This window comes from Balearica regulorum, chromosome 13 (assembly GCF_011004875.1).
Source record: "Balearica regulorum gibbericeps isolate bBalReg1 chromosome 13, bBalReg1.pri, whole genome shotgun sequence".
NCBI classification, from domain to species: Eukaryota; Metazoa; Chordata; class Aves; order Gruiformes; family Gruidae; genus Balearica; species Balearica regulorum.
The window spans coordinates 5,618,195-5,643,417 of NC_046196.1; the positions used below are offsets into that span (position 1 = coordinate 5,618,195).

The 25,223-nt window shown below is 37.1% G+C and overlaps 1 protein-coding gene across 1 annotated transcript; it reads right to left on the reverse strand.

The window, feature by feature from the left end:
* Positions 1-1,267: 1,267 nt before the first annotated feature.
* BCO1 (beta-carotene oxygenase 1) lies at positions 1,268-19,640 on the reverse strand. The gene is made up of 11 exons (XM_010310712.2): positions 19,491-19,640; positions 15,577-15,705; positions 14,056-14,185; positions 12,433-12,580; positions 11,411-11,558; positions 10,113-10,333; positions 9,002-9,259; positions 7,728-7,830; positions 6,781-6,875; positions 5,062-5,173; positions 1,268-4,394 (listed from the first exon to the last, which is right to left on the reverse strand). Exons 1-11 carry the CDS (start codon positions 19,552-19,554, stop codon positions 4,222-4,224), a joined length of 1,581 nt encoding a protein of 526 aa, XP_010309014.1. The 5' UTR covers positions 19,555-19,640; the 3' UTR covers positions 1,268-4,221.
* Positions 19,641-25,223: the final 5,583 nt, after the last annotated feature.

Below are 25,223 nucleotides of genomic sequence, written 5' to 3' on the forward strand. Positions count from 1 at the left end.
TGATTCCCTCTGCTGCTGCATTTTTTAACAGCATCCAGTATTTAAGTTGTGAAACGCAATTTGCGCCAAGAAAGTGTTTCAAAAACTGTGATCTGCTTTACCCAGTTCAGTCGACGCTGCCAGGAAGGGGCAAACGCAGCAGCTCTCCACAGCCCCTGCTCTGACAGCCAGAGGTAGACTTGGATTTCTGAGGCTGTGAAACACCCAAGAGGCGATCACGCTGTGTCTCCATTGGGAGAATAACATTTTCTGAGGGCCTGAGTTAGTAAAGCTGTGGTGGGTCACAAGCTTTTATTATTTGCATTTCTTTAAATCAGAGAATCAATACTTACTTTTGAAATGGGCACGGTTTAACATTTTATGTTACAATTCATCCTAATCCAGTTTGATGGTGTCTCCAAATCATTTCACCACTAGGAAAAAGGACAAAGGTATCTGGAAACGTCCCCATAGGAAAGAGACATGAATGACTTTACAAAAGCAACATTGTCCCTTCCAAGCCAGACACAATGCTGTTCTGTTCTGCAGATGGAGACATCCGCACATGCGGCCCGGGTACTCAGAGCACCGCACCGAGCGCCTGCTTGTGAAGAGCCTGAATAGCTCATTTGAGCCAGTGTTTACAGTTCTGCCCTTGCTTAAGTGCTCTCTGACTGGAGAGGGGTCACAGAGAGGTTTGTTGTGCAACTCTGAACCAGTTTTAGAAGAAGCAGAGGATATGTTTCACATCCTGGTATGATGGAAGGCCTAAAAACATACAAACCTGCATGAAACACCAGCAACTTTGCATAACTTATTGTTATAACATTCCCATTTAAAAATATTAGAAGGCCACTTCTTCTGGCTTGGGTATAATTATCTGGGATGTCAAGTGTAGAATGAGGAAGAGCACAATGGATCCAGGGGACACATCCCCAGCTCTCTTTGAGCGTAATGAAAGCAGAGAGCACTCTGCATCTTGCACTGCTGGTGAAAGATGTATGTTGCTTGTTATTAATACTTTGGTAATTGCACACCCAAGGGAACAGTGGTTTAAATGATTGTGAAAGCTGTCATCGAGTGGCCTGGTTATTTAAAAAGAAAAACACTGGTTTGCTTCTGTGCCTCCTGCATAGATTGTTATGTAGGAAAACATAGTTGTATTTCTGGTTTTTAACTTGTCCTAGTAAACAGTGGTTTACTGGCTTCCTCCTGCTGCATATGTGGGGCAATGGGGCAAGGTGTAACAGATAATATCCACTTCCAGAGAACAAATTAATTATTATGCTTTGTTATTTGTTCCATTTAATGAAACCCGTTGATAAAAAAACCCAAAACCAAACCAAACCACACCACTCCACCAAATACAGGGCCATTGGTAACATCTTTGAAGTAATTACATGTATGCATACCCATGTCCTGATTCTCTTGCTCAACTATGGTTTTTTTCCTTTAATGGAGCTATCTATCCTGACTATTTTCATTTGCAGTCACTAAATCTAGATTCTTATTTATGCCTTTACAATAACTCCATTAGTTTTACTGGGCTAATTTATGCCTTAAATTGATGCAAAAGAAGAATCAAATCTTTCTGTCCATCAAGATTTCATTCATAGTGAAGGACGTCAGAGAAGCAAACCAAATGACAGACTCATTACATGTGCCATGTTACCACAACAAAAAGACCTCACAAGCCTTGCAGCCACTTGGCAAAGCATATTTGCATTCCCCCTTGCTATTGTCAGCCTAGAAATGACACAGTGTATTACCAGATTCAGGGTAAATGTTTCATCAGATTACTATTGCAACTGCTAAAAACATTCTTCAACAAATTTGTGATTAGCCATATGGTTTTATCCATATTGTCTCTGCCACCGGAGGATACTGGGATTAGCAAATCCAGATTTGCATCACTGGTTTTCTCTTCAGGTTGACTACAAACGATGCTAATCAAATCCTGTGTAATACTGACCAAGTGAACACAGCACACTTTGTTTAAAAACTCATACCCAATACATATTTTTTGCAGTATACCTACATGAACATAAATAACACATTGGCTTTCTTAGACTGCAGAATGTTTTTATGATGAATATTCCCCTACCATGTCATCTCTGCCAGTAAGAATTAGCTCCTCAGAAGTCAAGTAACTCCCGTATGCAAACTCATGATCATCTGAAAACATAACACTATGAGTTCTACAGAAGAAATCCTGGAAACAAACTCTTAACAGGAGATCTATAATAATGATTAGACTTTTGATTCATTACCACCTTATAATTCCAGAAGTATCTGTGGAGATTTGTTAAATCCAAACTTTTTCAGATTAAAAGGAACAACCCCACAGCTGGTGTCCTTTGCCAACATCAGAAGTCAGTCTTCCATTCCAGTATTGGTTCCATATTACTTACAATAGTGGCATTCAGTTTCTTCTTTAGAAGATAAAGTTCTCTTAAATAGTAGTGGTAATATGCCTTGAAAACACTAAAGATGACTGGTTCTGCAGAGACACCTTACTGAAGTGTTTATTTCCATTTTATGGAACAGATAAACATTTCAATGCCCAAAACTGCATATTTTAACTCTATATCTGACCACAGCAACTTTTTTTACATTAAAAATAGCCTGAATATTCTTTATACTTACAAACTGCAAAGAGTTAAGCAGAGAAAGGGAAGTATAATTGTTTCAGAGCAAACAAGAACTGTGGATGATGTTGGTTCACTTCCTCCTCTGCCATAAACATCTTACATAATCACGAACAAGTCTCCAAAGCCCAGATTCTCATGTGATGGGGAGATAGTAAATGACATCATTGATTTCATTCTGCTTCCTACCTGTAAAACACAGTGAGCAGCAGAGACACTGTGAGAGAGAGTTTAGAAAACAGAGATACCAGAGTGGTGTAGTGATACGTACAGACCAGATGAACACCTAAACTGGATGGATGTATACCTAGTTTTCTCCATCAGTACAGATGCCTCCAACAGCAAAGGTAGCTAAAACAGGAAAATACAATTCAAAGAAAAAAAGCTCTCATTTAAAGAAAAATCAATGCCCCAAATCAGAAAACAAAAATACACTCAGGGGATTAGGAAACGCCATTCCTGTAACAAAAAACAGTCACCATACACTTGGCATTTGAACTCTATGTTCAAGTGTGCTTTTTCATTGTGACTATGAACTATAACTTTTATTAGGAAGCATCTGTTACAGAAAATGATAAACACAGGTCAGAACATGGATGCTCCTAAGCAGACAGTAAAGCACATGCTTAGCTATAGCAACAATAACTTGTAGTTGAAGCTACTTTGTAGTTCAGATGAGGTCTAAATTAGATCTTTCACCTAAACAATTTGTTGAACATCTGTATCTGAGTTCTGCTAGAAATATAGTGCTCTCATTCATATACATAGTTATTAACAGAGACTATTAGCAATATTAATAAAGACTACATTTCTGTTTATCTTTTACACAATGTAATCATCTAATTACATGAAATGTCATGTCAGATATTCTCCTCAAGCAAAACTTATTTAAATACAAAGTGCTTAAGATTGAATAGCACTAACGTATAATTGAATGCTACATAAAAACATATATTCTATTTCAAGTTACTTGGTTTTGACAACATAAAAGGAAAAATACACCATGAAATTATTGGCAAAGCAGTTTTTTTTATGTTCTAAATTAGAAAGTTGTAGCACCTCAATATAATACTTTGGTTATGGTGGAGTTTAAGAAATCAAGCACCAAGAGAATGCATTGCCATGAATTATTAGTATCATAGCAGATAGTTTAATGTGGGGTTTTCTGGCAGGAGACAAATTTAATCATAAGCTCCAGTCTTGAAACAGTCCATGAAAGTTGCATGACCTGCAGACATATGTGACTCATGCCATGCATCACCCTATAAATACAGTGTTTCATTTGTTCAGAAAGCTATATTCTACTAAAAGAAAACATTTCTTGTTACCTTCGTCTCCTATTCCCTGCCCCACAAGTTGTATACAACAGTAGCACTTAAAACTGATCTTTCTTCTTTTGGAATAGTTATGTACCAGTTGTGCATATAATTATTTGTAATTAAAGTTATTGCAATCTCTTATAAGAGATTATATACAGTTACTGAAGAGATTATATTTAGTCATTTCTTGTCATAAGATAAGGTTGTTCCTAAAGGATATTGTCCCACTTTCAGTAGAAGGTTGGCTGAGTCTGTGTAATAGGATAACCAGCATTTTACTCAGTCTCAGTCTTCAAATCTTTCTCTGGTATGAACATTCCATGCAGGTCCAGATGCATATCTATATCTACTTTGGCTCGGCCCAATTCTTTGAATGTTTTAGCATCCAAGACAAGTAGGAAGGGTGCTTCCTTTGGATCAGATGTCACAATACAGGTCAGAACAACGCCTGTGACATACAAATGAAGAATTAGGAGCACATATTAGTTACACCAAACAGAGAAGGTAACACTGTCAGGAAATGATTCTTGTTTCATAAGAATTTTAGGACACAAACTGAAAGTGCCTACTAGATCAGAAGTCTGCTGAGAGTGCTAAAGAACTAATGAGTGCTTTTCTTCTGTGCTTTTTTCCGGTCTGCCTGCAGTTCATTGGGAAGGAAAAAAGCAAACAAACACTGCATCGCGTGCCTGGCAGTTTTGGGACTCATCCTGTCAGTTATTTGCCATTTGCCTTTGCAAGGAGTCATCTGAGAACAGAACTGGATGGATATTACAGGGATATTTGCAGTGCCACTTCATGTTCTCATCTGTAACAACACTGACTTCCCACAGCTTCCACTGCCCCAAACTATTGACAAATCCAGCTCCGAGTGGCTCTATGAAAAGTCCTAAGCATTGGTTTTATTGTTTATGGCTACCTTGGGACCTTAAACAAGCTGATTTTGGTCTATTGTTGCTTGGGTTTTTTGTCTGCAGGAGTAAAATGGCTGGTGCTGGTTTTAATCTCACAGTGGAAGCATCAACCCAGCTTTCTTGACTAAGAACAATAAAACTTGTAAGATTTAATGCAAAATTCATGTAACCCCAGCTTTCAGAATGTTGTCGTTATTTTACCGTCATCTTCTTCTTTTGCATCAGGGCTGGGAACGAAAATGGGCTCAGATGGCCAGCAGTGGTCCTCTTCCCAGTGGAGCATTTCCTTTGTCTGGATATTAAATTTTGCAATCTAAATTGTTGTGACCAGAAAACAAAAATGTCAGTGACCCAGACAATGTTTTATTCCAAAGGTACCACATGAACAGACTGCTGGCATGGGGGACCAATGCTAACAGTTAAGGAGCAACAAGGCATGTGTCATCACAAGAAGGAAATATGTTGGAAAATGCTAAACTTTGGAGGCACACTTAGGTGCTGCGTAATCACACAATTTTTAATTTCATTTCATTAGATTACAATTCCACCTCTCATTTATGGGCTTTAAGTATTTTGCAAATGCTAACAGATCAAGAGAGAACCTTCACTATAAATAATGCCCTCACTATACAGAGGAAGAGTCCAAGGCCCAGAGCATTTAAGTGACTTGCACTAATCACTGCGTTTCTGTAGTAAAGCAGGAAACAGGATTTAAACCTTCCGTTTTCTAATCCTGTGAATTATTTTCCTTTTATTGTGACCTCAATATTTTTCAAGGCCTTCTATTGTTAAGTAGGGTATATATGCCAGAACAAAGGCTATTAATAGTGATGTGTAAAGATTAAACCAATGAGGCGAGAATTCCACACAGATACTGGCATTTACTGAAGGAACAGAGTACAGATTTTCATTTCATTAATCGGTCAAGTGCCTGACCAAACCAATCGCCTGTGGGGATGCATGGCATTTTCAGTTCAATTCTATTAAGGCCTTTTCTCTACCTGTACAGATGCAGTTACATTCTTTTCCCTTTTAACCTTTAGTCAAAAAATATGTTTTCACAACAATGAAAATATTCAAATTACTGGAGGAAGAATTTGGACGAATTCTCCCTTCTAACCAAGATGACAGCAATTTTGCTGACGGACTTTACCTAAGGATTATACATGGCTGTTGTGCCTGCATTCATTAAAGAGCAACTGATGTGAAAAAAAAATTGTCTAACAGCATTTTTTATTATATTTAAGTCAAGCAGGCATTATCTACACTGGAAATCACAAACTTGCAGATCTGTTTGAGCTACTGTCATATGTGCTGCAATAAATTTTCTTGCATCATGCAGAAATCCAGCTTTATTTTGTAATCAATTGTGGTAATTATATACAAGAACCAACAATGAACTCACTCAATTTGTGCCGCCGTATCGTCCCAGAACAAGAATTATAAAGAGTGACTTTGTCTGTACAATACTCTTATTTTCCCCTATTAATACTTTTCATCTAAACTATTTGAACTCCAGGCTGTCTCCTGAAGAGTTGGCATCATGCATACACAAAGCATGTGCTACCCTCTAATAACTAGCTACAAAAAAGATAAAGCTTTCTGAAAAATTAGGTATTGTTTTAATATATTTTAATATATCTGTTGCAATAACTTTTTTTTTTAGTTAGGTTTCCTAAAGGGAAAAAATATTACAGATGTATTTCTGTCTAGTACTTCTTTTTCCTACTCTCTCCTTGGTAGCTCTTGGCACATTACAGAAGTCCTGGCCTCAAAACCACACACTTTGAATTTGCACGTATGAATGCAAATTAGGCTATATTTTGGGCCAAACTAGTAAAGCGTGGTCTATTTATAACTGCTTAACTTTGATTTGTGTTCTATAAATACAATTTCTGACTTTGTAAGTGTTAATTGTACCTTTGTAGGAACTGGTCTCCACTGAACTTCCGTTGCAAAGACATACTTGTACTTCTTGCCATTATAGTCGTAGTTGATGCGAGGCAGTTCTATCCCTGGATAAAATAAAGTTTAAGACTCAGGAACAAGACAAGAAAATAACTGAAATGTACATTTATATATGCCAATCTTCAGGAAGTTTTGCCCTGTGAAAAACCTTGGTAGTATTTAAAACAGGTGTTGCATAGATTTTGTATGTCTGAATTTCTAAAAACCTGAAGATTGATATTAACAGAACATAATTAAGCCAGGGTTGTTAGTTCAAAAATGACAATTTTTCATTCTTAGGGATTCGTTATACTGGAACTTCGGGGGGGGTGGTGTTTGCTTTTTGGTTTTTTTCTTCTTCATAAATACATGAGATGTGAACATCTGAGATATAATTGGAGGCTACCATTCAAAGAAATTACTTTCACTTTAGGTAAATATATACTCTTTACATATTCCTGTTATTATCCCCTGAAAAAAAGTTTTCAAATCCACTTTCAAAGGCAATCCTTATAAAATACAGTAACAACTGAAGTTACTATTTATAACAGACCCATTTAACTAAAATTACTGTTCTAATAGGTAGATTTTCAAGCCATATTAATAGTTGTAAGAAAGATCAGACTTGGGATCCTATATTAATATAAAACTGATGTAACTTCAGATATTTCGAGGATTTCACTCCTGATTGATAAATATAATTCTGAGAGGTTTGGGGTAATATATTGCCGGATAGACCCAGAGAAGGGAAGTACTGAAGATGAAGATATTGTCAATATCTACACTAAACATACTGATTAAAAGTTTAGTTTCTCTTAGATTTATAAAGATCTTACATATATGAACAGCTATTAGGCGTTATTAGAATGCACCTATGTGTATGTAAGAGAACATATTTGAGATTTGTATAAATGTCTCACCTTCACATAGTATTTCAGGTTGGCAATAGATGCTGCCATCTTTCTCTTTTACAGCAGTTGCGGTAGATGGAATTGTGACTAAATTAGAATCTACTTCAGCATCCTGAAAGAGACATATGCTGAAAAATAATGTGTCTCTAAGAATATGCTTCTAATTTAGATCTTTCATCAGGTTTGATATTATTATAGACAATTTTGGGATTAAACAAATAAACCACCTTCAGAAAGTTCCTTCTTATGGCGTTTATCTTGTAACATTAGATTCTGACCTTTTCATTAGAAATCTTGTTACACTCAGAGGATTTTAATATATTATAGAGTAATCATTTTGAATCACACCAAGCCTCTAGAAAGGTTTAGATAGACATGGCTATGTTCCAGAAGCACAATAGATGGATTACATAATTTGTGAATTTAATTAATGACGATGGTTTCAAGGAATTATGTATCAAATTCCCACTAAAAGTCACCAAGTTTAGATTTTTTGCACCTGCTATAAATCAAGTGCAAAAATAGGCGTAATGCACTGTTGTTTTTAATATGCTATTGCTAACTTCTTAAGATTGCAGGATAATTTGGCTAGCTGGTGTGATCCAACACATCCTTTGTCATTGCTGCACAACTGTTTTTGAGACCTGAACAAAGCAACAATATTCTAGGATGTAGAAAGAAAAAGTATTATCCATCCCAAATGTGTCAGGCAGAAACTTGCCCAAGTTGCTGGGCACTATAAAATCTTCCCGGCAAACAATGATGTAAAATGATGTTTTAAATTAAACTGAAAGATAAAATCTTTCCTCTTCCTGGCAAATCTCACACTTAAATGAAATCTTCTAATCTTAGTAAAACCATTGCAACAGTTGGGAGTGTGCGTATATTATATATAGGCTTCCAGTAAAGTGGAAGAAACAGATTGTGCAAAATCTCATGCATGCCCTTCCAGTCAACAGCCAAGTTAATATATCTGCTTGTATTTGATAGCATCTTACAAATAATCTCACTGGTAAGGCAATTATGTATGCTCAGGAGCCCTGTTCTCTGTAATGGATGGTACCAGAACCTAGATCCACGTAACTGTATGTCCAGCTGCTCATTGCCATTTCTTACAATACATATACAAATCAAAACTCCTGCACACTTTGTGTATTTTTTTTTTTTTAAAGAATCAGAAATTTGCACATAAGGGCTGGCAACTCATAATTCACACATTATTCACACTGATGTATTTTAAATTACTGATCAAAGAATAGATTAAAAAGCCATTTTCTTTCTACCTTGTCATACTGCAGAGGAACAACAAATCGTTTGCAGGTTGGTATGGAGGTAAGCTTGGTATTTTCTTCAAAGTCTTTATTCAGGTTTTTTAAATAGAACATATCATATAAGCTATTGTCTGTATAGGCAATAATATCAAAAATAATGTGGCCATCCTCTTCATAAGCATTTATATGGTGAAAAAGCACCATAGCATCAGTATAAAACTTGGTGGATACTTCTTTTTTAGTCTTCTTGTCTACAAAGTGAAACCAAGTCTGAAAGATAGGAAACATTTAAAACCGTTAATGATCAGCAAATAGTTATTTAGGAAACTGTTTTCTAATGGTAGCCATCAACATTCTGATGTATTGTCTATTTCTGCTGCAGCATATTAAGAACTTGGGATTTGCTGCTAGGAGACAAGAGGTTCCAACCTGAAGACCAAAAAATGCAGGAGTAAAATAAGTGTGGAAGTGTTTTAAACTCATTTTACTGTTGCAAATTACTATTTAGGCTAGGCCAAGGATTAAGGTTTTCTGGTAAAACATGGAAAATCGTGTGCTTTATTTTTAAGTTAAATAAATCTGCCTTAGTCTCTGTAGTGCTCTATGCTGGTGCTCTCTACCCTAGCATGTCCCACATACTGATGGCCAGAGCACGTAGAAATAAAGTCCTCAGAACACAGGTTTTTTCCTCAGTTGCCACAGTGAAAGACTCTCCTTTTGTTAGATGCAGGCTTTTCCTCCAGTGTGGCTCTCCTATCTGATGCAACGGATCTAGAGCAGATCTCATCCACAATATGCAATATTTTGTTTGGACCAGGAGCAACTGTATGTGTCTGGAATGCTAGTGCGGTTTTGAATTTCTCTGCTAGCACACAATATTTCTAACAATGCCAAACTATCTTCTTTCTCAAGCGCTTCAGCATCAGATATTTATTTGTGAAATTTCTGGAGATGGGAGATAGTATTAAAAAAATACAGCTTCTAAAAAAAATGTGCAACATGAAAGTCAAGGGTTGGAAAAAAATGAGGGATTTCTGAAATTAAGGAACCAGATGAAAACTAGAACAGTGTGGAAGACGTCACTGGCCTGGCTGACTCCATTGCTCAGCATTAGGAAAAATACCTTATCTTCCTTATGGTAGGCAAGGCAGGAAGCCCAGTTCACTCCTCGGATATAAGCAGTTGCCATTTTGACAATATCCAGTTTGAATGGCTGCTCTATGAAGACAATGTAATTTTCTGTGATTCCAAAGCTATGGTAGTAGCTTGGGTGGAGCAGAGAGCGAGAAGGGATGGAGCATACCACTTCCAGATGTTTAAAACAAGATTTCTTCTTTTCTTTTTCTGAACATAAATAATAAAAAAAAAATTATAATAAATTTCAGTACAATCTTGTGCTTGGATTTCTCCCATGTATGAAGTAGGAAATAACAGGTTCCTCTCCATTTTATTTGCATTTTCCTGTTAACAAAGTGGTTTGTTTCCTCCTGCAGAATTAACATAAAAGTTTGCATCTGAGTGAAGCAACGCAGTAATATCAAAATGCTGGATCCTTTTAGATAGAGCCCCCTCATCTTAGTATTTGATTCCGCTAGTTACTGTCTTCAGAAGTTCCAGCAGAGAGCAGAAAGATGTTCAATTAAATTGGCAGCTTTACAAGGGGGTTCAAATGCCCCCATGTTTTTGAACTTCTAAGGAGATGTTCCTGTTTGTTCTATACTGACTTTGAGCCCCAACTAGAAATTACAAACTTACCTTTCAGCTGTGGACAGCCCCTTGATCAACCAAGAGGACAGGCATCACATTAGCAGCTAATTTTAAACAACACCACACACGCCAAAAAGATTGTCTTGAAGGAAAAAGAGCAAGTGATTTTCTCTGTGAACACAGGACACGATTTCAGCAAGGTCTAGTGTAGGCCAGGATAGAAAGGAATTAACTCTGTATTAGGTATTATTTGGTATTCTGCTTCCCTATAATAACAGTATCACCATTTTAAGAGCATTTTCATTTATACAGAAAATTAAAATATACAACTTCAAATTATATATACCGCCCTATAGATAAAATTGTCTCTCTTCATCCTCCCTCTACACATCTCAATAGAGGGAATGGAAATTATTCTAAAAGAGTTAGTTCACTCTAGTAATATTCAAAGTAGAATTCTTCTAAAAGCAAATTCTTCTAAATGCAAGGTTCTTCATACTGAAATACCCTGTTTACACAGGGTATTCAAGATGAACCTTTGTAATAGCACATGCCCAGACAAGCTAAGCAGTTAACATTAAGTTCACAATAAGATAAAATTAAGAAAATGAATGCCATCGGTTTCTAGAAGAGCTGTATCACCACCTCTTAACCTCAAAAGAAAAGAAATTGCTGACAAGTTTCTAGAAAATACTGGTAAAAGACATATCTTACCTGGCACAGAGGGAGGAATCTTGAATAGAATGTATTTTGTCTTCCCTTTATCAACTATTGAAGTACCCATGTTGAGAGTATTACCAGCACTGTCATAGTGTGGGTGAGAAGTTGCCACATTTACAGCTACGTATTTGGTGTAATCAACCTGGAAAATGATACAGTAGGAGATTTTAGAGATGTGTAAGAGAAAACCGATCTTGGCTAACACCACAAATCCATCAGCTTTTTAGCAATGGCAGCCTTTTATTGGCACCCCATTTTCAAAAGGCCTTGAAATTTAAACAGTTAAGCCAAATGATTTATGTGGGTACTCAAATGATTTTCTAATTCAAGGCTAAAGCAAATTACAGAATCTGAATTGCATTTGCCTCCCTTGCAGCCACATAACACAACAGGAGGATCGGGTAAATAAGTTACTCCGCAAATGCCCATTTGATCCTGAAAGCAGTTTATTTAATAGGGCTATGAGTCTAGCAATCTTCTGGAGAAAAAGAGTTCAGTTTGTTTTAAAGCTTGGAAATGGTACTCAAAATGTACTGCATGCTAGGAAAAAATCATTGTATATTTCAATATGGCAAGATTTTGTTTTAACAATTAAGTAATATCTTGCATAAGGTACTTGAAAATTAGTCATATAACTGACCTATTGAACTATTAATTATGTAAATCACTTGATAACTACAGATGCATAATAATGGAAATAATCTAAAATACTTATGTCATAAGCATGCTATGTGGTATTATTCCTGCAACCTTGCTAGATTATGTACAAGTGAAATTGCTCAAAGCCCAGCTTTTCCCAAACTACCTGGGACTTAATTTTGAACTCATGAGTTCTTAAAAGATCTAGTATCTTCACTATTTCTCTTTACCATGATTTCAAGAGTAAGGGAATAGTAGAAGAAGAAAAATATCTTTCCAGTTTTGTGTCCTGCACATGTTAAAGGATCCTTACGAGTCAGCCTGAAACTTTATTCATTAACAGATGAGGAACCAGAATGACAGACAGTCGTTTATACCTTCTCTAGTGTCTCCAGAGTCAGTGGGTTAATTTTCCTGATGAAGTTAGTCTCACTGGTGGCATAAAAATCATCCCCAGTTTTCATAATGTTGATCAGGCAGTTGTCTGTGAACTCAGGAATGGTGTGAGACAAATATGAGAATGCCCTGTACAGAGGGAAATTCCGTATGGGTTCATTAGTGCAGCAGAAGCTCTATTAGCTTTTACCCCGCGCAAAGCAGAAGTCAGTAGAGCAGTGCCGGCTGTGTGGAGCTGCGTCTGTCTTTTCCCTCTGTGCCCTCTTCTGGTGGCTCCTGCACTGCCAGGGTGGAAAAGGTGGAAAATCAGAGAAGAGACGCTTCTTCAATGCCCTTGGCCTGGGCAAGGGTTAAGGACATGCATGCAGCTGGTTTTCTATGCACAAATGGGCATCCAAGTCCAGTCCTGCTGTCAGCTGTAACATATGCACTGGTTTATTAGGATGTGCTAATTACACACTCTCCTCTGCATGCCATGTGAGAATTTGGCCTAACAGTTTCTACCTAAAAGCTGGTAGATTTTTCAGGGTATGCCTTCATAAAATAGATTCATATACTCCCTGAGGGAATATTTTTGTTCCCGGTGTTATGCCATATCACAATTATGATTTCAAAGAAGATCTAACTTCACATGTGGGCTTGACAGTTTTCCATCTTAGTGTAGGATTTCATCATATTTACTTGAAACCAAGACAAAGTTGCGGATATCCCTTTTGAACTTAAAATGCCAGCGTTACCCTATTACTGCTGGAAGAGGGAAGAAAAGCATCTTATTTCAGGGTAACAAGTTACAACATATCAACTGTTTTGCAATAACTATCCATGCATGTGCTCTTACCAAATATAAAATTCAAGGTCATCAGATGTAGTTCACACAGGAAGAAGAGATGGGTAAGCTACTTGCATTTGTCAGGGAATATCCACAGGCAATTTTACAAGATAGGTGATAACATGATGGCTTACACCTTGCCTCTCCTATACAGCCTGTCATACTTTCTAACAGCATGAAAGCAGCTATCGCAGTGATCCCAAGTGGTTCTGATTTTGAACATAAGATTAGCTCAGGCCTATGGCTGCAGTCCTTCAAAGCACTGCACATGACTCAGGAAACAATTGAAATTTTTCATCACTTTCTTTTTTTTTATAAAAATGGTCTTTAATCCCGAAGTTTATCTGACTTTTTTTCCATTATTGATGCTTTTTTTTCTTTTTGTTGAACAAACTTCACATAAATTCCTTCCCCATCTCTTAATCTTTTCCTTTCTTGCTGCTTCTCCCCCTAGAGAATATGGTTTTTATAAATTTCTGTGAAACACTTGAAAAAGAAAATATTTGTTTTTTCAAAATTACAACAAAATCTACTTGCAATAGTGAATAAACCAGCCAATATTGCTGATAAAATTAATTTAAAATATTTGCCTTAGAATAACCCATAGAGTGTACGGTGCTGGATGTATCTCTTGGCCTTGTCAGTATTTGGAAACTGTAAATTTACAAAACAAATTTCCTATTTGTAAATACGTGTCAAGAGTAAACAGAAAGACATCTGTGCTGGAGAGAGAAGTAGATGATAGAAGAATCTTACTGGAAAACGCACTGCTTACTTGGCAAATATGTTTTTGCATGGATCTGGATAAGCCATAGTTCCAAACTCAGACAGCACGATTCGGTTTGCTTCTACATTGCAGTTGTATGTGTCACTTCGGAGATACTTACTTCTGTAGTAAACTTCACCTGACAAAGGCCAAACAGGTTTCAATTTCATACTGAGTTCTTTAGAAAATTAGCATAGGCAAAGTCAGAAAGAGTTTCTCAAGTAGATGTCCTTGAGCTAAGAAAAGTTTGCAATAAAACTGCCAATACCCCTAAATCCCTGCCTTGAAGGCTTTTTCAGCTCCCTAAGGAACCCAGGACTCTTCTTGTGGCTGCTGAGATTGGTAACAATTTGTCTAGCTTCCTTGACTCCCAACACGTTTGGACAATACTGGGGGACTGGCGAGAGGAAAGGAGGGATTTGGTAAACTCTTCCAGTAAACCAAAACAATCTGTGTAAAAACGATCAATTATGCATCAATGTGTGGGTGGTGATAAATCTCTTGTATTGGTAAAATTTACTTATGAGAGGGTAACAAATTGCTTGAAACAATCAATGTCTATCCTACCCAATTTAATGGACCATTATACTTGAACTAGCTAAGCTCTGTTTGCTTTAGGTAAGTAAAATACACTGGCAATTTAAAAAACACTGGTCACTTCTTTATAGGTTATTTTGTTAAGGATGTAGAGCTGGACAGGCAAGGAGATCATGCAGTTGCATTAAATGCCTCCAATCACAGAAATGGAAACTAAAAAGTGAACACTAGGAATGGAGGGTGACAGGAGTAAACCCCAGGTTTTTTACAGATACATTATTTTTGCAGCAAGAATCTAGGTGTAAAACATCCTGCCTCACACTGTAAAACAGCTGAATTGGTAAAAAAAGCTTTAACTGAAACAAAAAATGAAATTGTTTTGGATAGACGAGCTGCCTGTTTTCCCTCCATAAGAATGACAAGTAGGAGGACTGCTTGTAGGGGTGTCAAGTATACATAAGTGAGGTTTGATGTGTGAAGTGACACAGTGGCCCAGTTTCTCTCCTGGCAGCTGTTATAGCTGCAACCAAATCCCAAAAGGGGAATGTTAGTCTTCCCTGAAACTAGGTTGTTCATCCACAACAGAAAAATCTCCGGATATTACAGTACTTTTGGTTGATCCAGTTTGAAACAATAGAGGTTTTCTTGCTCTGGGTGGAAGGCAAGGGCTGCCCTGCGGTGACCCGCTCAGAGCTGGTTGCAGGCTATCCAGCAGTGCAGACAATATTGAACTTTGGCACTCCCGAAAAAAAGACAACATAATCTATCTCTGATAACAGCCCTGCGGAGATACTCCTGCTGCTGCGGTGGAGAGTGAGGGGTCGGTGTATGTTTGGAGAGACTTTCCCCACAGCAGTTACCACCTCACCACACATGCCACTCTGCAGAGGAAACCTGCAATTTTCTAACACTAATCAAACAGAATTAGCAACATAAGGCACCCGGATTTGGGTTGTTGAACTTTTGTTAATGATGTGATGTGCAACAACTTACCATTTTTAAATGTAAAGCTATGCAGCAGAGCCAAGCCATCAAACCAGTGGTTATACTTAGTGTCCCCTATTGTGTGCATGCCTGGGCCATTTCGGAGAAGTATCCCTTGCAACCAAGTGGGGAACTGACCTATAAACAAAAAGGAGATATCAATATCCGTTCATTTAGGTGAGGGGCACGTTACAGAACAATTTTCCTTAGGGCATAGACTTCATATAGGCAGACACAATATGGGTGTAATTCAAGATTTGAAATAGCATATAATTATGATGGAGTTTTGGTTAATGAAAATATGACTTGCTTAAAAATGTGGCACTAGTAATATTTTGCATGAATGTTGCTATATGAGATTACTATAAAAAGATGAGATTGCTGGAATGTAATTTGCTAAATATCAGGAATTAAATAAAGTTGGACCTTTCTTTCCTGCACTCAGATTTTAAAGTGATACATTTAAAGCCTTTTACTCATGCCAGGAAAAGCTAGAGTTTATCAGAAATAAACATATTTTATAGGTTACATGACTTTCATTGGCCTTCAGTACATCAATTTAAACTTCAGGCTAAATGAATTCCAGTAAAAAGTTCATTAATTAAATTACACACCATAATGTAGTGTCATTTTGGGAGTGCTGTTGTGACACTAGTTAGAATGTTGGTGTTTTGAACACAAATAAAGGGTAGGAATATTATACTGAAAATATATAAGTACTGTTGAGGTTTGAATATGAAATGTTCCTCATTAAATCCCTGCAAGAAATACATTACCTACCATTTGACACACAGAATAACAACAATCAAAGAATGTCATTAGGGTTAAGGAGCTGAACCAAAGCCTATCAGATATTAAATTAAAAGCTTCACTTGCTTCTGTATGTGTATGCCTCCTGAGGGAATATTTAAGATCACAACCTACTTGTCCACACAATTCCTGCACTGAACATCGTCCCTGCATAAAAAGCTATTCAGAACTTTTAGTTCTCCTTATCATTTAGTTTGTGACCTCATGTCAAATACTTTGACACACTTTCTTATTAATACTCCCTGTACAACAGATAGAAATGTCCTCCCATGGATATATTCAATTTTGTCAAAGCTGATGCAGTTGCAGAGAGGTAACAATTGTCCTGCTGTAAGACTTTCTGAGATCCTAAAGGGACTTGGGTCACTTTCTAAGAGAAGATTTCCCGAATTTTGACCTTTTTAGGTAAGAAAGAGAGACAAGGACATTTGCCATTTCTTCAAACAAGTGACGTTAAGGACGCAAGGAAAAACCATTCAAATGCAAAGGAGGAATGTGGAATAAATGTCAACTTTACCTAAAATACATTCTCAGTCAGGCTAACCAACTAATGTTGTATGCCACAATATACTCACACAACTTCATTAGGGTTAGAGTTCTGGAATACATAGGGAAGACAAATTCTTGACACAATGGATGGACTTTATTACTACTAGTAGTACTACTACTACTACTATTACTACAACAACATTCTAGAAGAGCCTTGAAAACCAAACCTTACTTGCCTTTCTACTACAAGAAGTTCTAGTGCAATAATTATGGTACTTTTGTGTGTAAGATGAACGAGGTTTAACCTTTAATACAGGTAATTACACAAAACATGAATAACTAAAAATAGTTGATAAGAAGACAGTGAGGAAATCACAAGTTAGCAGAAGACAAGAATCCTTCAGAGAGAATAGGATTATGATCATAAGAAAGTATATATTCAAAATAGATACATAATTTTTGTTTGGCTGACTACTGAACTTTAATTGCCGAACAACTTTAATCTGCTCATATGCCTAAAACGAAAGTGTTTCTCTTCTTGCCACTTCCCTTTCTACAGTCTTCTGATATGTGGCAATAGAACATTGTAACTCTGCTATTTCTCCAGTACCATGGGCAACTGCAGTGTAGTGAGCGTGGTCTTTTGAGCTCTTGCCCTCCTACCAATGCTATTTATGACTGTAAATCTATGCAATGAGCATGAGCAGCTGGTCATGCCCCAACATACATTTTGCTAACACTGAGTAAGTTGCTGCAGCCAGCCCTTCTTTCCTTGCAGTGAAAACGTAATGCTTCTGCTGTATATGACATCTTGTGGGATTTTGACCCTGTAAAACTATCTTCTGCTTTGGGGCCCATCGTTCAAGAAAAGCAGGTATTTCTGCAATTCAGTGAATATTTTGCAGCTCCTAGGGCTAAAAAAAAAAAAAAAATACATTTAGAGATTATTCCCCTATGTCAGAATAATAATGTTCAAAAAGTTCCAGGACAGGCCAAAAAATAATTTTGCTGGAAGAGATAAACAGGGAAAAAAAGGAGATGTTCTTTTTAAGGCACTGTGGACTTGATGCAGCTTCTGAAACTTCTGGTGTAAATCAGTGTAATTTCTGGCATAATTCCAGTATGAAAAGCAGGGACAAAAGGGTCATCTGGTGAGGTCTTCAGATGAAAATTCATCTTCGTGGAAATTAAGAATTTTTGTAAATCACACTGGGTACCAATCAGCATCCTAAAGTGCTTAAATAGCTTTAAAAACCCAGACCTTGTATCTTTTTTGCTTCAAACTTTTATCTGAAGTGGAAATAATGATACTTTTCTGTACCACGTGAGGACACAAGTGACAGTGTAAAATCTCCAAATATTTGGAAGTTTATTAACTATCATAGCAATGGAGTCTTATACAATCACATGGCTATACAGTGTTTAGGAGAGCATGGGTTAAATTACAGCTGACGTTAGAAGTATGGGGTCATATTTACAGTGTACATATTGAGTAACAAGGAGCCAAAATACTAGCAGAGCTCAGTGCCAGCAAAATATTTAAAGAGGTCAAGGTTCTCTGTTTTCATAATTGGTAAATACCGAATCATCATTACCAATGAAGGAATATTTTGTATACATGACTTTATTTACTGAAATGTGCAGTCTTTGTTCAAATAAACAATTATAACACATATAGATCAGGTCTGATAAATGGTTTGTTTGCAAACAACTTCAAATGTTTCAATAAAAAATTTTTATCATGAGTAAAAAAAAAAAAAAGGCATAAATCTACCACAAATTATAACAAAGTACTTTGTCTGACTTGAAACAACATCTTTTCCAATTCAGCCACCAAACTAACAACTAACAACAACAACAAAGCCATGCAAGTTTTAATTGTCGTCTTTTTAAGTGTGGTACTTGGGAAGTGACTTTAAAATTGATATTAGATGTCTACCATTTCTTGGACTACTTATTACAAAAAATGCAGCATATATTTACTAAATAGGGGTTCTCAGCAGCAAACCTCTCCTGTAGCTATAGCAAAAAACTTCTGTAAAGTAAAAAAAAGCAGTTAAAATAATAGATTGATCATGCGTTCATCCCTAGAGAGGCACTTTATCTCTCCGAAGGATACTCTGTAGTTTTTACTGGATTGACTTCTGAATCGTCTTTTTAACGGTACACGGTGGCTTCCATTACTGCTGCTTTTCTATTTACAAATCCTATTGTTGAAGAGTCCCAGTTTTAGTGACCCTAAAAAGCAAGAAAGAGTGTGAGCAGACAGAGGAGGGTAGGGAAGGGTTACAGAGAGGAAAAACCGAAAGCTTGAGCAGAGCCATGGGGAAGGAGGGGTCAGCAGATTAAATCCCGACTTCGGCCCTCACCACCGACTTCAGTGAATTCTGTTCAAACAGACTTTTTGGAAAAGTACACAGAAATGCCCATAAAGTGAGAAAAAAATCCACAGTCGGGGCACAAATATTTCCTGAGCTCAGTCCTTTAAACAAAATTCACTTACATTTCTTGCTTTCTCAGTTTCCCTTTTCATTGTTGTCTTGGGTGAACAAGTGTTTCAGTGTTTACATATTTGAAAACACCAAAGTAACCGCATGTATTAGAACAGATTTTCTTTCACTTACCTTGCACCTCAGCTTTTATGGGCTCTGGATGTTCTTCTTTATTTCTACCAAATACTGAATCCATCTCTCATGTAATAACCAGTTTCTGTGTCCCGTACCCAGCTGCTCCTGCAGCCGTAGTCGTCCCCTCCGGTCTGGGCTAAGAACAGCTCTTTCCTGTTACATATAAAGATAAGGTCAAAGTGCAATGCGAGCTAGTGGCTGGTGGCTTATAGATTGACAATTTATAATAGCTGATCTTTAATCCCTAGCACATACACTATAATTCTTGCACATTCTTATTAAAATTAACTCTTTCACTGATTCAAAGGAGAAGTAAGAAAAATGTAACTTGCCTGTTTGCTCCTTATGAACCAATCTGAAGCAGCCAGGCACACCCAGAGAGTCAGGTAGAATGGCTCTGAAACATCACCTTCAGCATTTCTGGTAAAATTTTAGACACTGTGTAGGGAGGGCTTGCCCCATTTGGAAGGCAGGGAGAGAAAGAGAAAAGAAATCTCTAGCCACTGTTCTAAATTTAGCTCTTCGGGAGTGACAGACATTTCAGAGCAGGGTGTCATCCTCTTCTTTCCATTCTGTGGAATTTAAACTGGGCTATTCTCTTAATTAACAAAATATCACTGAAGAATCATGATGTGCTGTATTTCTTTATATACAAGCTGTTCCAGAGTGAACTGAGTGCCACATCTTTGAATTAAACATCTTTCACAAATAATCACTATAACATGTTCTCCCATACGTGATCTGAATCTACTCTGTGAAAGTATGACAGGAACCATTAAAAATAAGGGGGATTTTTAACTTCATGCTTTTGTTTCTAGATAAGGTACTTAACTGAGTTCAATGTTGTTAATTTTAAAATCCTCTGGGAAAAGAATTATTTCAATATAAAGCATGTGACTGCAGAGCAAATCATAGGCTCCATTGAACATGAAGGGTAAAAAGATTCTTTGCACAATTATATATTATGCAATTTCATATGAGGTTACCCTAGAATCTGGGGATTTTTTTTCAGCGAAATCACCATTGTTCCCAAAATGTTATAACATCACTTCTTCGGGCTGACTGATCTTTTAGAAATATACATATTTATTTTATTTAAAACACAATTTGTGCTACACTTGACTACTCTGACACACTTGTTACACACATACATTGCTCCTCTCTTCCTAACCTATTGTCTGTTTGATGGCCTGTCTTCATTTCAGGAGATCAGCAAGACAGCCTGCCTTTGTCTCTGTTTGGAAAGTACTGACAGAAACAGGTGATAACAAATAAAAAGCCAGATTAAAAAAAAATAATATATGAGCTTTGTTGGAGTCAGTAGTATTAGTAAAGAAACAGCATGATTGAACCAGAAGGCTGTAGGAGATGAAGAGTATCAAAGTCCACGTACATAAACATATGCAGATATATACACATAAACACACATGCACACACACTATATGCGCGTATATGTATATACATATATATGTGAGAGAGTGTGTGTGTGTGTGTGTATGTACTGAGATGTGCTCTCACTTGTATACACAAAGCCAAGTGAGGGATTTTTCAGCCATGTTAGAGACTGAAAAGGATCTAGCAAAAAACCAAAGCCACTTAACTCTACTTCCACTAAGCCATGGGGACGTTTTCTCTGGCCATGATGTTCTGCTTTGCTGTAACATGTTTTCTTCAGCCTATCCTCATCCATTTACACGGCCACAGCTCTTAATGCTGCAGTTTTAATTGTCTGACCTGAGTGGTCTGATCTGCGGGAGTGAGAGATTTCCACAGAGTAAGCAAGCAATAAAAAAGATTAATTTGAACCACTTTTGCCCTTCTTCACCATGACTGTTGATCTAGTGTAAGATTCAGTCAGGACGAGATAACTGGAAACCTTGTTAAAAGTTGTCTGAATGGAAGAACAAGGAGCTGTAGATATCCAGCAACTTTTGAAATCAACACAAATGTGTTTTGGTAGGTAATTTCAGGTGTCTGTGCCTGAAAGTTTTGTCCCATATATTTATACAACTTAAATAAGGAAGCCTTGCAAAGGGCATTTTTCCCACTTGTCAGTGAAAAATACTTTATTTAGCAGTAAATTGCTTTTTTTGTTGTTTTCATCATAAGCAGTTAGTAAGGTATGGTGAGATGAATTTTCTTTCTAACTGTATCATTTCCCCCATTTTACATTGAAATGGAGAAATATCAACCTGTGGATTTATAATATGCAATTATCAGGGGAAGTAGATGTGGATTAGGTGACTTGTCTAATTTTATTATTTCACAATATTTCTTCTCCCTTCGTAGAAACACATTTGATGGGAGAGAATGGAGAAGGTTACAGAACTCCATGTTCTAGAGAACACAGACGAAAACCAACTCTCTCTGCAGAGACTACCTGCAGCTCTTTGATCTTGGGTTTACCAGACACATTGTAACTCATATATATAATGTTTACCAAAACTTTATAAACTCAGGGAGATTGTGTCTCTTACTCTTCCCAGTAAGGAACATATAAAACATAAGCCTTAATGCAAATGACCCAATCCCATGGTCTGAATAGCCCCTCCTGACACTTGACCTTATTTACAAGTGCCATCCAGTTGCAGAATCCTTCAAATATCTTCCCCCAACCAAATCTAGCATTTCTCCCCAGAGTTTCCTCTCTCTATTCACCCTTCATGAGATTTTTGAAGTTACCAGCTCCCCACCTCAGGCAGGTTTTCTTCACCATATATTTTTTTCTGCTTTAAACAATTGCGGTGAAGGCTACAAGCTGTTTCCTCTTGGATTCTTTTTGCTTTCACTTCCCTCCAGTCTCTGAGTGCCTTGAGCTTCTCTCCCAAATTTAAAAAGGGCCATGAAGACATCTTTGGAGCAAAGCATTACCCTGCCCAGCATTGGTCTGGTCGTACCATGCAAGGCCAGGGATGACATTTAGGGTGTGAACTCTGTGCTCAATGGAAACAAAATTTCCCAAGGCAGACGAGCTGCTTAACTAAGTTTCCAGTATAAACATCATTGCCATATGTGTACCTTTGTACTTTTGGTTCACTTACACAAGAAGCACATCATTGCCTTATAAATCAGAGAGAGACCAATATTATTCCTTATCTCTATATTGATATATATGTACTTAAATGACTTTAATCTCAACCTTTCTCTTACAAAATTTGAGTTCTAATTAAAGCCCATTAACAAAGGTCAAATTACCTGAACATGACTTTAAGCTGTGCTAAGAACTTCCAACTATCAACCGTTATCTATTATTACCAAATAAAGACTCCAATAGTAAAACTGATATGAACTTAAAAGCCGTTCTTGCTGAAATCACACTGATTGCTATCCCACTGTGCCAGGAGATCTAAACTCTAATCTTTGTTAAGTACTGTCTTCTGGACATGATCTCCTTTCAAAAGAAATACCACTAACACTATCTAGGGATATTTATCTTGCACTGTCCAACTATAATTGCAAACACAGACTACTACTACTATAGTTTGTTCACGTTTAAATAGCAATAGTTTCCATATATTATTCTGACCACGTTTTGTTTGGATCAAACCCCTTTCGATCAAATGCTGTTTTGATCGGTATTGTTTGGATCAAAATAACTGGTTTTGTGAGATTTTAATTTTCTTGATGAGATTTTAAATTTTTGTGAGATTTTTGTGAGATTTCAGTATTTTTTGTGATAAACAAAAATACTATTTTCTTTTACTACAGTCCTATTTTTAATAGGTATCACCAGAAATACTGTTCATTTAAATAAAAAGATAATGTAACTTAGTATTAAAACCCCTCAGGTGCTGAAGCACAGAACTCCTGGCCACCCATGCTAGTATCCAACCAGCCTGAGCTCACCCACTCATCATAATGCCCAATTATTTAAATGCCCAAACATTTAAACAGTAGACATTCAAACAAGTAAACTGCCACAGTACCTATATAAACTTCCTCACCATAAGACTTTTATAACCTTATCTGCACCTTTCAACATCCCAAGATGATTTACACGTTTTAATATTTAATATGTTATACAGTTCAGTAATGTGTTTTCAAGTGGGCAGAATGACAACATGAAGGTTGGCATTCACATTCATGACTGAGGTGTAGAAATGGTGTTACAGACATTTACAGTGACAGAAGTTAATGCTGCTACACATTGTCCTACCTTTTAGCCTGCTGTACCTTTTTGGGAGAACATAAATGAAACACTAAAAAGAACTTTTTTCTGGTTTTAGTCAGGTGGCATCTGAGTGTAGAGTGCTTAACACAAAAGCAGTGTTCCTGAACAGAGAGACTGCTGGAGCTCCAGTCTTCTCATTATGGGGATTGTGAAGCTGATCTCTTTTGTAAGGTGTTGGATATCTATTGATGAGAGACATTATTAATGAAAACAACTTGTAACACAGGTTTTTTTCTTTCTGTTTTCATGTCCTGTAAGCTCAGAAATAGCTCATAACAAGCAAAAGAAAAATATGTACAAAATTAAATAAAACAAACAAGAGGTGGAAGTGGGACTGCCTTAGAAATCTGGCCAGTCTTATCCTTATGGAAATCTGGAGTCACTGCAGAGACACCAGTGGAGTTGTGAGGGCTGTAGATTCAGACTCAAGCAATTTTGTTTCCCTCTCTGTGTGTGCTAGCATAAGTTCAGTCCATTTGTATCTATCGGTTAATGTTTTACCCAAAGTGGGTACCTTTAATCCTTAGAACAGTTCTCTTACTACGATATTAAGGTAATGGCACATCTAAATTGTGCCAATTAGTCAGTCACGATCATAAGAATACGTGAGGTGTCAGCAGAAAGCTGCTACTTTCTGTGTGAATTCAAGGCTAACCTTCGCCATCAATAACCCTAGCTCAATTAAAGTTCTTATGGGGCACACTTACTCTCTTCTTCCCAATAGCTGAAGTTCTGCTGGGGAAGGCAATAAAACATAGGAACCAGCTGGGAAAGGGAGGGATTATTGGGACATCAACAGTATGGCAGGTGAGGAAAGTCAAGTTACAAGACCAAAGGCAATATGAGGTGCTTCTGAAGGGACAGTTCTTAGGAGAAGATCCCCAGGGATCCGCTGTTATCCAGGCAACAATTGCACCAGAAGGTAACCATACACATCCTATAAACAGAAATTATGTCCAACCCAGCAACTCCTGAATGTAGTGCTACTTATCTTTATCCTGACACCATCTTGTCAGGCATGAATGTCTAATTTAATTATTGCACTCTGTAAAGATAAGAATTGTTTTCTGTGTTTTTCTAAACAAGATAACATCAAAATTGCAACTTGGCAGGGCTCACTGGTAAGTTCACTGTATTGCCACATGGAAAATTAGACAGTAGAGCAACAACAAAAATAAACCCTTTTGAGTCAGCAAATAACTGGGTCTCGCTATCACAACAAGCAGCACAGGAGAGCAGCAAGGAAGGAAGCATGACTGTAAACACCTTCTTAAGCTAATTGGCAGATGGACTTTTCTTAAACCAGCTGGAAAGATGGAAGATGTAAGTGCACTTAGGGGCTTTTCTCCATCCCTTTTCAGACAGTCTGCTCAGTACTTCCTACCTATTTGGGTAATAATGAATCAGATCTTCTCAAAAGGCAGCTCTGCACATTGTGGAAGTGTACGTGACACACTAAAATGAACCACTTGTGATCTTGTCTCAAGTTAATGATACCTGAAAATCATCTTTTGTCTATCTCAAATCCAAAGTAATATAAATCAATTTTCCATTTATAT

Bases quoted from the DNA above. Each gene is read 5' to 3' on its own strand.
- BCO1 (XM_010310712.2), bottom strand. From the start codon at position 19,554: ATGGATTCAGTATTTGGTAGAAATAAAGAAGAACATCCAGAGCCCATA. The intron at 7,831-9,001 runs GTAGAAAGAAAA...TGTCTCTTTCAG, and splicing joins TTCCTCTGCAGTATGACAAG to GATGCTGAAGTAGATTCTAA. The intron at 4,395-5,061 runs GTAAAATAACGA...TGTATGTCACAG, and splicing joins TGCAAAAGAAGAAGATGACG to GCGTTGTTCTGACCTGTATT.